Raw genomic sequence first — 18181 nt, forward strand, 5'->3', positions numbered from 1 at the left:
CTCAATGCTTATCATTTAAGGTATCTTTAGTTGCATGCTGTGTATATAAAAAATTGTAATATACCAGAAGAAACAGCATAATGAAGGGTTAAAAGGCCTGTGTTACCAATTCCCAGGACATAGCTGCCAGTAGTAAACTGAGGAATTTATTTATGTAAAGACTATAAGGCCTGCACTCTAACACCTCACAGTACACATGACTTGCCAGCAGAAGACCCTGTATCCTAACACGGGGAGACTGTCAACAAGGCTGCTATGTATCACATAACATTGATTTTTAAATTAGCCCAACAAACAAAAAAAACCCCACTGGTCAAGAACCTGGACTAAGACTCCTGGAAGCTGGTTGGCAAGAGCTTAACTTGAAGGACCATCTATTCAGAACTGACAACGCCTAAAAGTTAAGCAAGGTCTGTCCAAAGTACCGGGTTTCCATCACTGGGCAAGAAGAACCAGAGCGGTTCATGTGGGCTCAACAGCTGGCATTTTTTGTCCTTTGCATCTTACAGAAACAATACTGCCAGGCTTCCTCCACTCATCCATTATGGTGCTTGTGAGTATGAGAGTGTGAATTAATGAACTATGGGAAAGAGAATGTGAATGCACATGAAAAACTTGCTTGAAGATTTTGTAAATATGTATCACTTTCCCTTTTCACAGTATTGCACACTGAGTTTTATTTTGCTAATTTCCCCAGATGTATACTATTATACGACAGATAGTGTGTCAATGCATTGCAGATCCTTGCAAGAAGAAAAATGTCCAGCACACTCAGACTTTTTCAGTGCTCTGGGCTTATTTTCCAGTTGTGTGAAATACTGACACACAACCTGCAAATTTAATCCAAGGAAAAATCTATAAACAGGGGGTTTCTGTATATTTGTGCAACAGCTAGGGAAATGAGCTTAAAAAAAAATCAGAATTTTGCAGTCTAGCAAAAAATGATTTCACTTTAAAATGCCTACTAAGTTACCATATATTACTCTATTGGACCGTTTACCTTAAAAAATGAAACAACAGTAATGTCTTACCAGTCTTTTTTGCTGAAGCTGTTCTCTAAGTAGCCTGTCTTCTGGTAAAACATCACATAAAAGAAAATAATTGTCCTGTTCTTCTGTTAAGAGATTAGAAAGTGTAAGTAAGGAATGGGAAGTTGCAGCTGCTTTGAATATTTCTGACACATAATTTGCTAAACCTCTGGAGGGGTTTGCTAAACCTCTGGAATGTGTTAATCATGTAAGACTATGATTTTTAATCTAGAGAAGTCAGTTGTTTTAATTTCATAATTTAATGAAACATGCTTAAATATTTCTATATACATATTTATATTGCAGTATAAAGATAAAAGTCTTGTATAGCTTTTCTCCACTAACAGCTTTATTAATTTTTATGATGGTTCTTCTGGAGATATAAAACAATTATCATTTATATTGATTACAGATTAAAGTCAGCATGAAAGAAACACCTCTTGAAATGACCTTTAATTTTATCTTGCATATGAGATTTTCAGTTATTTCCCTAAGTAATTGCCAGTTTTCAGTAGCTATCATTATTTGGTTTATCCTCCCCTTGCTCTGACCTATTACATTACTTTTTACCATCGGATCTTTCTACATCTGCAGATATGCACTACAACTGTTTAGTAACATGCATTGAAACGTGCCTAATTTACATTTCTACTTATATGTTTTATACATATTTTATGTTTACTAATCTTTTTACTATTTATGGTCATATCCAATTTAATAAGACAACAAGTCTGATTCAAATGAATTACATTAAAGTGACTCAGCATGTAAGAAAATACAAAAAAGTACAAAACCAATTTGCATTTGAAAGTTACTCATTTATTAATCAAAGGGTGTCCTAGTCACACTAAAAGAAAACCATGCCACCACGCTCTTCTTTCCCCTTCCAGCTGGAGGCACAAAAGGCAAAGATCATGGGTTGAGATAAGAACAACCTACTGGAAACAGCAACTAGATAAGAAAACCAACAGTAACAACAACAGTATTAGTAGCAAAAGGTATAAGACAAAGAAACAACTTTAGATGGAAAGCCCTCGACACAGTACCAAATGGCTCTTCCCACTACACCACACTTTCCCCGACCGGAAAGGAACGCACTTCTAAGAAGTGAGAGAGCGAGTCCCTTTTTCCCAGTCCCTGGCAATGACGTAAGGTGGTATTGAATAACATAATGTCTTGGACATGCCCCTTCCCACTGATCTGGGCCAGAATCAGGACAAAGAGTTAAGTGGTTGGTGAACTGAAGCCTCCATTATTTAGTCTTTTACAATTTTAAGCTTGACAGAATTTTATCCTTTCCCATCTTTTCATACAGAAAGCCTGTTTGAAGTAAGACAAACACCCTGATTTCTAAACTATCAAATTTGAAGGAGGTGTCCACTAAAATTAACAAATCTGTTAACAAACAAATAACAAAGCATTCTCATTGTTCTCTGGAAGGGTCACAGATATTTTATAGTTCTGGTGTTCAGGTGCTTGATTTGCAATTTTCAAACTGAGTGTTAAGTATTAAAATTTCCGAAGCAAAAACATACATACTTAAGAGAAACAGAATTATGATTTTTTGAGTGATTTTCATGTATTGTAGGACTACTTCTCTTAAACTTATTTTGACTAATTAAAAAAAAAATTACTTTCAGCCATTTTGTACTCAGTTTTCACCTCCCACACATCTTGGACACCAGTTGCGTGCCTTGCTTCCTCTCTTTTAAGGTCACCATGGAGAATGAAAGAAGTAGAAAGGCCTAATATTCTTGTTTGCTTTTAGGTAAACTATATTAATCTGTTAGAAAAGGGAAGACAAAGTAATGCATCAACTACTTCTGAGAGAAACACTTCCTTCATACAGTCAACACTGTCTTCATGATGGAATGTTCCACCATGCCAACAGAGTAGACTGATGAAGTATGGTCTTTGGTCTTGTATTGGAGCCCAGAGAATTGCAGTTTTTGTACCCCTTCCATGAAGATATTGTCTCCTAATACCCTCAGGGCAGTAAGCACCATGGAAGGGGAAGGGAAGGGTGACTGTGGCCCTGATGTCCAGGAAGAGTTAGCAGCATCAGTGGAGATGGTGGACAGGGCAAAGTCAGAAAAGGCACTGGGAATGTTTCTCATAATTTCTGGAAGGAGTGTCACCAATTATTTATGCAGTGGGTACTGACACTTCCCCAGTCATGATGTAAGTGGCACTACTTCTATGCCTTGACATGCAGTGGGCCCCAAAGCACAGTGCTCTTAGGCATGTATTGAGCTCATCCTCACTTAGCATAGTGCTGAAGCACATGCTATAATCCTTGGTAAAGGTAAGTTTAGATACGTGGTTAAGAGTTAAACATTACTTCTGTGGTTTTCTGACCTAGTGTCAGACACACTTGGCTCATCAAAGCAGCAGTATATGCCAGAAATTGTCACATGATCTGGCCATCAGAGAGCAAGCAAGCAGCACACTTACCTAATGGTGCTTTTGAATTTGTTCTTATCACACTACAAAAGTCTGTGATAGGCTGTTCTGCAAATCTTCTCTTCCAGTACAAGATGTAGCTTTAAAAATAAGAGGGAAATGATCAGTGAAAAAGGAAACACCAAAATGTTCAATAAACAGTTGATGAGCTCTTGTTTTTCCCATTCTCTAAATTCCTAAGTGTTTTGTGATTATTTTTTTAACTCTTGTGTCTGTTTTTGCTTCCTTTATATTAGTTTTCAATTTTATGAAATTAATTCGGTTTCCCTTAAACCACGCTGTCAGAGTGAAGAACTCAATAAGCAGATTTGCACCAAGCTTTGCATAAACACTGTGACCTAGTCACATCTTTAAACACAAGTGCAACTCAGATGCATCTTTACTGAAAAGATATACCACAGAGTACTGTCAAACTCCCAAAATATTGGAGTGCTCTGCGTTATGCAAGATACAGTCAGGAATCTGAAACTCAGTAAAAACACCAACTTGACAAAAGTGAGGTTTTGGCAGGTCTCCTGTGGAGTTACACTGAAAGCTGTAGCTTGGCAGACAACTAGAAAGACAGAAAAATGAAGTCCCTGAACACCTGGGGGTGGGATGGCAGACAGAATAAGAAAAGCCCTAAACACATCTTGAACGTTTAACCCATCAACTACAGTTGTTTAAAAACATTCTGTACTACCACTGTTTGTATGACAGCTGCACCAACAGACTCCAACTGAGATTAGATTTCCATTGAACTAGGAAGCTACTGTATAACCAAGAAGAAATCATCACTTCACTTACATGAGATGAAGGGAACGAAGCAATCCTTGTGCTAATTATTTGGAATTTTACTATTAAAAATAATCTGAAAATGCTTAAGTACTTGCTTATATTTATACTTATGACTCATGTATGATATAAATCATGGGAGAGCTGATAAGGTAAAGGCTAATTATTCTATGATAGCTTCTTATTACGTGCCATCAAATTACAAAAAGAATCATTCAAAAATCAGATATTATTATTATGAGGGCATTTCTAAATAGTTGCAGCTTCTAATACTTGTACAATCTATAAGTTCACTTGCCACAGCTATCACATTCCATGACGGCTCACATTACCTCTATTTATCATCTATTTTAATATATGAGGACTTCAACCGCAGCAGCCAAGGAATCAGCACATACTTGTTTCTGCTAATTGTGCCACTGAGAGGACTAACCTCTGGTACAGCAGACAGCTAAGCACACTGAAGCCAGAATGCGTGGCTGAAGCTCATTCAGCAGCATCATTAAATGTCAGTAACTGAGAGGTGAGTGTTTTGTTGTTCCCCTGCCCACTCCACTGTTTATAATGCACATTGAAACAGTCTTACTGCTACACAGAACAGTAAGTCTTCCAGAATAAGTCATCCTCAAGCTTTTAGGACTTAAATGTGCAAATGAAGAGATTTCAAGAGCTCATTTACTAAATGTCTGTCGCCTGCACTGAGAGAAATGAACACTGGTACAAACTCACCTAACCATAACTGCCTGTGCCAAGAAAATTACTGTTAAGGGATTTCACATCATAAGACTTAACTCAAATAATCAATGACCAAATAAAACCAATGCCTTGTCATACTTCCAGGAAGACAGAATGAGTGATCATGTTTAGTCATGCAGAAGAAGCTTATTCCCCTTATCTCTTCCCCTTGCCCTTGTGCCAACTTCTCTTTATTCTTCAAAGTCAAAAAAAAAAAAAAGAAAGAAGTTTTCCATTAGTACTGGTCTTTTCTGGATCATCCACTTCTTGCAGTTGTGTCAAGAAATGTGTTCCTAAGACTGGCTGTAACTCATTGCTAGGTATAAAAATAATACTATGTTTTACGAGTTGATTCCCTGTATTTTCCACACCTCAGTTCAACACTTCAGAATATACTCGCTTTTTTGTGCGTAGTATTAGACTATTTTACTGATACAGCAAATTAGAGAAAGCACAGTTCAGAGTAACAACACATCCTGGGGCCCCTTACTATAAGATCTGGCTACCTTCCAATTGCGTTAGCAGAAAAAGAATCTAAATGGGCATTTTCTTGAAAAGATGATTTTAAAATACATTTCTATTAATGCAAAATAATTCCCTCAAGCACACTTAGACTGGCTGTGCATGACTGAGCTGCTCTGATTCCTTTATTTACCTGAAGATATTAGTATTATCTCCAAAGAACAGTACATTCTTCTTCTGTCTGCTTTCAGCACAAAAGCGAACAAAAACAACTATCAGTTTTCAGTTTTAAGCAATGTTAAGCTCAAACATGTGATTACAGATTTATATGGCTTACATTTCTCTTCCTAAATTACATTGTATTGTTTCTTTTTTCTGCGTCTTGATAGACACAAGTTACTGGCTTCGACTGAGTAACTAATAACAGACAACCTACTAGAAAACTCATTTTAGTTGAGAAATTATCCAGCTAGCATTTAAACACTGCAACAGAGCTAGCTACAGACTGGCAGGTACTGTCTAGCCTTCCTTACTGTGGGTGAAAGCAAAATGTCAAGCAAGTGTCTGGTCTCTGAAGTTACAAGCCAGCTGGGGCCATGCCAGCTACTGCAGGAAGTTAAGAAAGCCAAATGTGACCCTGCTGAGATGATCAATGACACAGCTGTAGAAGGAGTCACAGTTGTATGTAGATCACAGTACTGTAAAGTTAAGGATTAAATGTGATTTCAATGGCGAAATACTGGCAACCTTAAAATAGCACAAATTAATTTCATCCCAGAATGTGAAAGATCCTGTACTGAGCAGCTTCTGTGTACAACACACAGCTTTAAGACATTAAACAGTGGTAGATATAGTCTTGTCCTGTACAAATAAAACTCCAAATTAGGAGAACTGATTGTCTGGATTGCGCTTTACTAAAAAGACAGCTTTCTAGTTTGCACACAACTTGTTGATTAGTGATAGGACCTGAGAAGTCCGTAGGATACGTCAAAGAATGTCTATCAAAGGAATTGCCATGCATTCTAAAATTGAGTCTTCTAGTTCCAGAAACATCTAAGGGCTGGGGACTGGGAAGGTAATGGGAAAACAACCTTACAGCCCAGCAGCAAAGAGCTTATAAAAAAAGGTAACAGATATCTTCTCACAATGTCTTTTAAAAAAGATGATCTCTACTTTTCCAAAGCTTTCCATAACATCTGCGCACATACACGCTCATTTTAAATGATATAACACTTACCTTCTAAAATCTGCAACCAGTTTCACATCTGCTATGACGAGCTTGTGTTCAATAATCATGTGCTTCAGGAGCTGGTCTTGTTCTGCTAAAAGATAGCACTCTTTGCAGAAAATGCAAGGCACGCAGGGAGAACTTTCTACAGCATCAACACCACCTGGACTTTCTGGCAGAGACAGAGGCTCCAAAATACACTCAGTATCTAAAATAAATGAAAGGAATAATTAGTTTTGACTAAGTGAATAAAGCTACATCACTTGAAGCACTTTTAGGCAGTACTTGTTTTGAGTCTCAATTCTGTTGCATGGATCACTCCACCAAAGAGACGCTTGGAAGCCGCTTGGCAGGTTGACTGCATTGTTTCCAAGAAGGACAGTGGGAGGCTAGCACAGGACAGTTCTCAAGTATCTGCCCCAACTGAAACTCCCAGCTGACACCAAGTCACAAGTACTCTGCTTACTATTAAAGGAAGTTTCTTCCTCTCCCTACCTAGTTTACCTGTTGATATGACTCAAGCTACTCCCTTTGCGACATTGCTCAGAGTATCAGGAAGGCTTTAGACTATATAGCACAAACTGTTTTGCATGTTAATTTTCCTAATTATACTTTTATTTACTGCACAATGCTTCTATAATTTTCTGACTGACTCTTGAATGTCTGTATGTGTTTGTCTTGCCTTTTTTTTCCCCCATTTGCATCTCACTTCCTGTTCTATGACAAAAGAAAAGACTATTCTTGATAAAGATTACTACCACACAGAAGCTTAGGCCATTGAAACACTTTCTAACTGTACAGATGTTGAGAAGGGGTCAGCCATGCCCCATGTGGAAAGTTCAATGGTCCATGTTTGTACTATACTGTACCAGTCAGACATAGGTTGCTCAGTTGACGGCACACAGAGATGAGTCACTGCTGTATGTTCTCCAAGTTTGTTGTTGTTGTAGTTCAGGCATTGCACATGACTGCGAGAATGATCAACTCCCAGTCGACCTTGAAATTGTGCGGGATCTGCTGTTCTAGCTGAATCCCTACAAATCTATGGGGCCTGAAGGGATTCATCCCAGAATCCTCAAAGAGCGGCTGATGTCATCACAAAACCTCCCTCAATGATTTTTGAGCAGTCCTGGGAATCCCAAGAGGTCCCAGCTGACTGGAAGCTGGTGAACGTTGTCCTGATTTTCAAGAAGGGCAAGAAGGACCCTGGAAACCACAGGCCTGTCAGTCTCACTTCAGTGCATGTAAAGTTAGAGAGAAGATTATCCTGGGAAGTACTGAAAAACACCTGAAAGACAATGCAGTCATTGGTCACAGCCAAAACAGCTTCATGAGAGGAAAACTCAGCTTATCAAACCTGATTTCATTTTATGACAACACAACTCACCTAGTTGATCAAGGAAAGCCAGCTGATGTAATCTTTTTGGATTTCAGTAAAGCTTTTGATACTGTTTCTCACAGGATCATTCTGGACAAAATGTCCAGCACACAGCTGGATAAACACAACGTGTGATGGGTGAGCAATTGGCTCATGGGTCGAGCACAGAGGGTAACAGTGAATGGGGGAACATCAGACTGGTGACCTGTCACTAGTGGGGTTCCACAGGGCTTCATATTGGGCCCTGTGCTCTTCAACATCTTCATAAATGACTTGGATGCAGGACCGGAAGGGATACTGAGCAAGTTTGCAGATGCCACAAAACTGGGAGGAGCTGTTGACTCCCTCAAAGGCAGGGAGGTCCTGCAGAGAGACCTCAACAAATCAGAGGACTGGGCAATCACCAACCATATGAAGTTCAACAAGGGGAAGTGTTGGATTCTGCATGTGGGATGGGGCAACCCCGGATGTTCATACAGACTGGGGAATGAGATGCTGGAAAGCAGTGCCATGGAAAGGGACCTGGGGGTCCTGGTGGATGGCAAGTTTAATATGAGTCAGCAGTGCCCTGGCAGCCAGGAGGGCCAACCGTGTCCTGGGAGTCATCAGGCAAAGCATCATCAGCCAGTTGAAGGAGGGGATTGTCCTGTCCTGCTCTGCACTAGTGTGCAGTTTTGGGCACCACAATACTAAAAGATATTAAGGAAAGATATTAAGCTATTAGAGAACATCCAAAGAAAGGCAATGAAGATGGTGAAGGGCCCTGAGAAGAAGCCATATAAGGAGCAGCTGAGGCCACTTGGTCTGTTCAGCCTGGAGGAGACTGAGGGGAGACCTCATTGCAGTCTAAAACTTCCTCATGAGAGGAAGAGGAGGGGCAGGCACTGATCTCTTCTCTGTGGTGACCAGTGGCAGGATGCCAGGGAATGGCCTGAAGTTGTGTCAGGGGAGTTTTAGGTTGGGTATTAGAAAAAAGTTCTTCACCCAGAGGGTGATTGGGCACTGGAACAGGCTCCCCAGGGAAGTGGTCACAGCACCAAGCCTGACAGAGTTCAAGAAGCAGTATTGGAAACAAGCAGACTGACCCAGAGTATATGTGCGTGTTCCCCATTTAAATAACGGTGTAAATTCATAAGTTCTTCCACTGGCATAAATTAGTGGAGTTCATTAAGAAACATGGTGTGACCAACAGATTTCAACAACTGAACCCATTAACCTAACCAAATTCTAGCTGTCCAGAAATAAACTGTGGTATTCATTTTCCAAACTAATCATACCTCAGTCTTTGGTAAGGGTTTATCTTGGAAGCAAATGCCAATTTCAATTTGTATCTTCAATCTTAGCTACATCAATTTTGCACAGCAAAAGGAGACTAAAAGCAAACAGAAAAAAGCTCCCCAATGTTCCTGCACTCTTGAGGTTGAAAACTGACATCATTGGTGTCCTTGACTCCTGTGATGTGAAGTTAGCTTGTGCAGCAGGAGAATAAAGTATCTCTGAATTCCTGCAATGACATGAACATCTCTGTAGAAAAATGAAATTTCACAGAACCACAGAATGGATGAGATCCGCGGGGACCTCTGGAGGTCATCTGGTCAAGCAGGGCCCTCAAGCAGGCCCACCTAGAGCTGGTTGCCTGGGACCATGTCCAGATGGCTTTTCAGTATCTCCACAACCTCCCTAGGCAACCTATGCCAGTATTCAGACACCCTCACAGTGAAAAAGCATTTCCTGATGTTTAGAGGGAACCTCCTGGGTTTCAGTTTCTAAAGATACCTAAAGAATTAAGCAAAAGGCCTTCTCTCAAGTCTATTATTGTGTCACACACAAATTTTTAAATGTGTATAGTTAAATGAAGCTTAATTAAAAATATTCACCAGATAGAAGAAGCAATGTCAACTTTCACCCCATGAAAATCACATATATATGTTATACATTGGCAAGTACAATAAAACTGATAATCTGATAACTTGCCCATGTGGAAAATGTGGAAAATAATTGAAAAAATCATAGTAATTTATCTTTTTTCCTAGGAAAATATGCTAATGGAGCAGTGCTGTATCCCACCCTCTACCAAGACTGAAATAACCAAAGAAGGGCTGGAGTTTCAGAGATGGGCCTGGGAACTTCCTAAGAGATCTGTGAAAAATCTCTGTTCAAGTAAAAGAGGCATGGAGAGGGGAACGAGGCTCTGATCCATCGGTGGCTGGCCTGCCAGTGTGGACATGCAGTGCTCCAAAGCAGCCACAACACGAACTGATGGTTCCTGATGAGGGTGCTCATCTGGGAAACTGGGGGTAAGATGGGGCTACTGGAGCCACATGTGGGAAAGGGTACAAAACCAAAGGAAACGCAGCTTCATCAATTCTATGCTGCTCCTGAAACAACATATATCCCCTCCACAACTGTAGAGGTTTCTCCTTAGGACTTCTGAAAAATATAACTGCCTGGAAAGGCAGTGACTTGACTCTAGACTGATGGCTGGGTTACACTGAATTCAGTTTATCCCATAAAACTAAACAGTGTGGTAAGATGGTAGCACACAGAGCATGGCATTACCTGTAGCAATACAACTGCTGTGCACAATCTGACACTCCTCTCGCAATTTTACTTGCACTTCTGCCCATTCCTTTCCCCCAGACACTTCTTTATTAAAACTGGCATTGCAGAAATTGTTCCATTTGTCCTATTTTAAGAACAGCAGCTGCTTTACTATGTGCTAGAGCAATCCTCATGAAAGGGTTAGCTGTCCCACGCAAAACTGATGTCACCTGCAAGAGTCCGTGTTTGTCCATTCTTACAGTCAGTATTAGTTTGTAGCCTGCAGAATCATTAAAACTTACTGAGAAAAGTAGAACAACTTAATTTCCTCTGCAATTGCTGATGCCAAGTGAACTAAGAAGATACTCTGTCAGCCAGTTCAGCTGTGACCAGTAAGCAGCTACATTGCTTTCTGTTCATTTATAGTTTAGGTCTCTTGCAATGACCTATTTAGAAGTCCATTAGTCCAAACATTTAGAAGTTCAAATAAACAAGTGCCTATCTGCCTCAATAAACCAACTTTCAACAGATAGGTGTGTAGGGCAGGAACTGCTACTCAACATAGACAAGAAGCTAACACAGTTATTCAAAATGAGTACTTGTGAATAGCAATTACTTGGGGTGGAAGAACAGAGCTGTTAGCCTTCAACTGTAGTGGGGAGTTGCTGAAAGGAATAAACTGCGGTGAAGATTTTTTTGCTGCCCAAAGAAAGTAGTTAAAACAGAATAACTTTAGACTTACTGTGCCAGTGTGGCAACTGCAGAAGCTTATGCAATTTCTTTCAAAGACACTTGGAGGAGGGGAGGGAAAAAAGAATCCATGGAAATATCTTTGTACTCATCTGCTACAAAAAACACTGAACAAGAAAATAAATTAACAGAGCTGAACAAAGATGCACAGCCTTTAGCATAGCACTTACTGGACTAATGTAGCACAAACATCAAAACAGTACAAATAAAGCTAAGCGTATATTGAAATCCCTGCAAAAGCAGCTAACTTTGTTCCTATATTTGGAGCAGAGTGGCCACAGGTACTGAAGAAGAGCTGTTAACTGAACCACAGCTCAGGGCTAACAGAGAAATAAAAACACTCAGATCCAGTTCTCAAACTCCAAGACTCCCACATGCAGAGACTCTTGAAAACGAGGAAAAAGTAGCAAGCTTTTCTCTTAGAATCTACTGCAACAAAAATTGCTTCACAGGGACAGAACTAAACATCCCTTTAGTGCACGTGCCCTAGCTGACAAGGGCAAGAAGTAATTCCCTAGAAGTGTGTAAAAATAGGGCAAACAAACAGTAATCACAGAAATAGCACAGTCTTCCAGAAATCTGAGGGTGGAGAGTTTAAGTCAAAGGCTATATGAGTCTTTGTTAAACCAGTTAAACAACTTTTTTTTTTCTCCATGGATTTGTTTTTGCACTGTTTAAAATTGTTGGTCTTTCAACACCTACTATAAAACCTCCAGCAACATTTCACGTTCTCCTAATGGTCCTTCATTCCTTGTTGTCCTGTCTTGGCTGGTTCTAGTCTACTCTTCTTCATGTGCTGTGGTAAGGGGTGGCTTGAAAATGACCAAGAGTGGGAAAAAAAAAAGATTTCTAAATCAGGGGAGTTTTTTCTCAATCTCTTCTCTATTTACTTTTTATTTATGGTATTTTGCTTGCTTTTAGGATCACTGAATTAACCACTGAATTGTCTTCAGTGATTCAAAGTCTCATAAGTTGTGAATCAGGTTTTAATGTACAAGACAGTGGACATATTCTTTGTGTTCACTCCTGTGTGTTACTCTGCATTTGTTAATATCAAATAGCACTTTTTTGGTCCAGTTCACCCAAAGAACATGTGATTCCCTGTGACACTTCAGTTGGCCCTCCTGTTTACCACTTGGGAGAACAAATGTGTATTAACAGCTAACAGTGATAAAATTTATCACCTAACCAACCCCCTTCCTATTCGTGTCTGTGATGAACAGCACAGGACTTAGCTACCTATAAGAAGAGAGTTACCCCAAAGGCTTCACAGAAAGCCTACAAAACTCAGGAACTATGAAAATCCCTCTCTCATTCACAGAACTGACAGTTGACACCATGTTGTTCAACCTTTAATAGAACAGATAAAATTATGGTCTTTTATAGCCAATTCAGAGCTAAAAAATGTAGATTAGTAGAAAGAAGAGAATAAAGGAATATATTCTTTGAAAACAAAGACAAAGTTGTATACCCAGTTCTTCAGGGGAAAATAAAATGAATTCTTTGAAGACATTTGGCAATAAGTTGATAGAGAAAACAATTTGAATTACACAAATTACTTTCAAAACTAAAATAAGCATTATTTCTTGATATGAACATCCATAGGATACCTAGGAATTCTGATCCCTGTGCAGGAGCTGTACACACCATTACAACAATGATAAAAGAAAATGAATAAAAAAAGTCTACTGTTATAGAAATTATTTGGCTTTATTTTATTTTCAGATTAGTTACAATACAGTTAATATTCATAGTTAATGAAGCAACAAGCTCCAAATGGATTAATTTTCCTTAGTGGAACATTTTTACTTTTGCATACAATTATTCTCAACTCAAAACTAATGTTAGTTTACACAATTAAGTATAGTTACACCCACACACTTATAACACAGACCATAGCAGAACAGGCAATGTACTCTACCTGCACAATCACACATGTAATTATCACAAAACAATATTCCATATGATTTTATGGCCAATACAACAGACATATCAGAAAGAAAAGGAAGGAAAGATTCGGCATTTGAATGGGAGTTGTGAAAGGCAAAGTCCTCAGAGATGCTTTTAACAGTGTAAGAGGTTGCTGCCACTACGAAGCACAATGATGTCATCTTATCCTGTCTTTCCCCACCTTATCCTACCACTCCTAACCGTTTTACTATTGCCCTTCTGCTCGTGCTGGCTCCTTGGCTTGCCAAATGCTTTGATGAGTCAATTCAACTCTTTACCAGACAGAACCATTTACTCCTTTCTTTCTGCTCAATAACATTGAAAATGGTGACAGAGGAGTCCACCAAGTGCAAGACCAAACTAAGGAGCACATGGTGAGAAACAGCAAGGTGAAACAGCATCTTCCTCTTCTCATCTCAGCTTCCTCCTCTCTTCTCAGCTTTACAGCCTCAGCTGTTTCACACAATTTAAATAAGCATGCCTTATAAAGTGTGAAAGGTTTCTTCAAAGGCTCTACGCACAAAGGAAAAGAAATCACTAAGATTTTACCGCCGTGCTTCCTAACAGGGACACCCAGCACTGGCTTCAGTTCGTAAAACCCACTGTTGTCAGCGTAGGCACACGTAGCTCACTAAATGCAGTATGAGCTCTTGTGCTCAATTCTTCTTGGTTGCATATCTGAACTATGTGTTCTGACTACATCTGGGGACAAATTGAACACTGCTGTATAGATTACATTCTCTCAACTAGAAAGTGGAGGTTCTGGGGTTCAGATAAAGGAAGTAACTTCACTGTTAGAACTCCTACCTCACATGGCTTGGCCCTGGGGAGTAACCTCCAATGCCAGAGCTCAGGGAGTGGCAGACCCTTCCAATAGGCAACCAGTAAGCTGAGGGAGGAAATCCCTACATTAGTCTGCAGGGAATGCCGAGGAGAGGGGCACACATAGCCGCCTTTTTGAAGCTTTGCTACTAGATAAAAAGGAATGACAGTCACAAGACCAGAAGGAAAGGAGATAAGTCCAAAGACAAGGGTTTTTAACTAGGGAAGAAGAAATCTATCTCATTTAAAACAGATTAATCAATGTATTATTAGATGAAGAATACTCTGGCAATTGAAGACTTCACATAGTCTGAGAACTGAAATGATGAAAAAGGAATTAATACAAATTTGCTTAAGACATTTACAGGTTTCATGTCATTTTTTGTAGTCTATGGCACAACAACAAGGCCCTAGGTTGAAGAGTTTATAATGTAAATATAGACAGGATATAAGCCCACTGTTGGTAACACAAGGATAATAAAATAAAATAAGAACATCTGCTGGAATGTTAAGTGTCTTTCTAATTAAATTCAGTAGTTGAATGAATCAATTCATTACCAGCAAGTCTGGTTTATTATCTCATTAATACAGCTGGTTAATATTATGAGGAGATTAGCATAAGAACTTGACATGATCCTAAAACAAAAATGAACACAACAAAGACAAACAGGTGAATAAAGGAGTCCAAATAATGAGCAAAAGAGGGGGTTTTAGACATGCAAAGAAAAGGAGGGAAAGAATGACAGGAATACAAGGGACACCTAGCAAACCTGGCACTCCACACTAAAAGCACAACAGATGCCAGCTGGAAAACAGAAAGGCTGAGGACCCTCCCCCAAGTTCACAATGATTACCTGGCAAAACCATTTAGTTATCAAAATGACCAAACCCCCAGATATGGTACATTGAAGAAATCAACCTGGATTCCTATAGGCAATTCTGCAGAAAATGGTGCTGCATTTAAAACTCTTTCGGAAATGAGTAGTTTTAAACCTTTGTCTCGTAATCCATTTTTTTTGAGCTACAATGGAAGACTATCATGAAGGATCAGCTTGACACTCAAAATGCACACATGACAGCCTCCTTGTTTTGCAGCCTTGGCACTGCAGCATCTATTTGTTGGCACAGCAGCATTCCCTAATTTGTGGTCATATTCTTGGAAGTGATTTTATACTGATTACAGGATTTTTCCTTTGTTTTCTAGAGTATAAAAGATGGATGACTAATGACTTGCTAGATAAACAGTATTCAAAACAAAACCTCAGAATAATGGAAATAAAACACCCTGTTATTGTCCTCACAAATACTACATGCTGTGGTGGGTCTGGCTGAGCCCGAATTTATTTCCCCATAGTAGCCCTTGCAGTGCTGTGGTCCGCACTGGTAGCTAGAGAAGTGTTGATAACACACCCACGTTTTGGCTACTGCTGAGCACAGCACTGCAACATTCCTTCTTCAATCGAGGACGAGATCCTGGAAGGGGACACAAGTAGGCCAGCTGACCCACACTGACCAAGGGGATATTCCAGACCATATGACATCAACCCAGATATAAAAGCTGAGGCACGGAGCAGGACCGGAGGCACTCGTTGTCTCTGATGGCTGCCTGCTGACAACCATACATGTGCTGGAGCCCTGCTTCTCAGAGAAGTGGCTGACCATCGCTGCTTATGGGAAGTAGAGATTAACTGCTGGCTTCTACTTTGTGCGTGTGCACACTGCTCTTGCTTTCTTTTTTTGCATAAATATAAACTGCCTTATCGCAACCCACTATTTGTGTTGTTTTCTTTTCCCGCCTTACTCTCTGCCCTGTCCGGCTGGGAAGGGGAGGGATAGAGCGGCTGCGTGGGCACCTGGCGTTCAGCCAAGGTGAACCCACCGCACATGCAAATATATTTCTTAGTGAAAGAAGAATCAATGTACATAATCATCTCCCTACCTTGATATATACTAAAATGCTCAAATACTTTTATAAAGTTGAATTGAGTCTGAGTTCACGAGGAATTATTTAGTTATTACTTCTGCTTGTTAACACAGTATGAATGATATTTAGTTAAAATGTCCATGTGCTCTAGGAGACAACACATCCTGTAGCTTCTTCAAAGATCAATCAGTCTCAACCCTGCCTGTTTTTTCATTGAATGCAAATGAGCACTTCAAAAGAATACTTAATACCACAGCTAAACCTTGTCAGTTTTACAGAAACCATACCATCCGCTGTCTGGGAATATGTGAATTTTATTCCAGTCAAATGACAGCTTTAAGAAAAGCTGTGAGTTACAAAATCCTAATAACTCAGGACACAGTTTCTATAGAGCAGGTGTCTGCTGGGAGCTGGAACTAACAGAAATACAACTGTGCTTAATAGCCATATTTAACAGGGCTGCTCTGTTGGGGAGCTTAGGATGTTGCAGTTTCATTAGCATTAACAAGTGTTGCTATGGGTACCAGAGCACAGGCATCAGAACACAAGTGAATAGAAGGAGTGGGAAAGTGATTAATAAGAACGAGAAGTGTTAGAATTTTAATAAAACAAAACCAATGTGCTTGCCAATAAGATCATGTTTAAATAATAGACTACATTATTGCCCAGTTCACCAACAGATTCATGCCACTGCTTGTCATCTTGCTGCTCGAGCACAGACAAACCCCTACACCAATAAAGACCAGAACAAACCCACTGTTCTCACATAGAGATGGACACACATGCCCACACACACACAAATGAAAGTGACTCTAATAAGTATTCATAATAATATTTAAGTGCTGAGGTTAATATGCAATTTATAAATACTTAACACACTACGCAGATTTTATTGCAAGCTCAGAGCCACATAATGCTTATTCCTGGGTAAATGGCACAGACTTACATTAGTGTAACTAAATGCAGGGTTTGATATCTTGGTTACAAATATGAAACAATATTTATCTACTTCAGAATTATATTCTGAATAATTTTATTACACTTTTTAGAGCTTCTCTGATTTCTTACTACTGCTGTTAAGCAAAATTTCTATTTACATTTCCCTGTTTAGTTTGATCACATGACATGGTAGACATGGAGAGCTGAGATCCACATTACGTACTAAAATCAGGGACAGAAGCAATGATTGAACCTTACCCTATTATCTGGAAAGATTAACAATGTAATTATGTAAGCTGAAACTCAAAATGTTTAGTTACAAAGAAGAGGAAGAAAGCATTCAACAAAAGAACTTGAAATGGAAGGACAAAAGTAACCATCTAGGTTCTTCTTTTGTACTTATCACCTAAATCTAATTAATAAAAATCAGTTTAACTTACTCTTTAGTACAAAGGCATATCAAAGACACCATAATAAAGCATAAGCAATGCTGGTTTAAATTTGAGGAATAAATATTAAATTACTGCTATTTTCACATGAAAACTAACTACTCAAAAAAAAAAAAGAGTATAATTTTGTGCCAAGCTGATCCAGACTGCAATTTTAAAACTTTAAAAAATACATACTGGAAGTAAAGATGTGTATGCAAATATAGTACTTGGGTGTGTTACCACTGCCATCGAATCCTCTGCAAACACTAGCAAGCTGGAAATAGGCATGCCTTAGTTTCTACTTACTGTGACTGTGACCTCAGCTCTCCCAGAAAGAAGGGGTCTTAACAACATCTGTAATAAGGATGTAATACTTCATTGCTACAAGTTATTTTTTGATGTCTCTAGCATCTACCATACTAAGCCTAGTAACTTTTATGCCAACATTGCTACGCAAAACAGGTTAATGAGTTTACTCTCTACTTCTTGTCATTGTGATTTAGTAGCAATCAATAACTCTTTATTACAAAGATTTTCCTTGTCACCTGTCCTTTTCCTCTAACAGGATTTAATTCTCAAGCACATTTATCCTCTTGATGTTAAAAGAATTGCCTCTTGGTCTTTTTAAACAATTGCTTTACACTCTGTAGCTAAAGAAACCTACAGCCCTCTTTAGCAGTTCCACCCCATGTCATTATGATGGGAATTTTTATCATGCTCTTAACTAAAATATTTGCATCATAGGGTTTATAACTT

General features: G+C 39.2%; 1 protein-coding gene across 2 annotated transcripts in view; it reads right to left on the reverse strand.

The window, feature by feature from the left end:
• ZNF277 (zinc finger protein 277) overlaps positions 1 to 18181 on the reverse strand; it is a 52771-nt gene that overhangs the window by 25615 nt on the left and 8975 nt on the right. Inside the window, exons 1-4 of one of the 2 annotated variants that reach the window (XM_017817915.1) lie at positions 11352 to 11437; positions 6700 to 6898; positions 3483 to 3571; positions 1032 to 1114 (exon numbers count right to left, since the gene is read on the reverse strand). In XM_017817915.1, coding sequence (XP_017673404.1) covers positions 1032 to 1114; positions 3483 to 3571; positions 6700 to 6758 — 231 coding nt within the window. In that variant the 5' untranslated portion in view covers positions 6759 to 6898; positions 11352 to 11437. Of the gene's footprint in view, positions 1 to 1031; positions 1115 to 3482; positions 3572 to 6699; positions 6899 to 11351; positions 11438 to 18181 lie in introns of those variants that run through there. The other variant, XM_017817914.1, reaches the window with a different exon arrangement.

Source organism: Lepidothrix coronata, unplaced genomic scaffold (assembly GCF_001604755.1).
Source record: "Lepidothrix coronata isolate B3197 unplaced genomic scaffold, Lepidothrix_coronata-1.0 Scaffold63, whole genome shotgun sequence".
Classification (NCBI taxonomy): domain Eukaryota; kingdom Metazoa; phylum Chordata; class Aves; order Passeriformes; family Pipridae; genus Lepidothrix; species Lepidothrix coronata.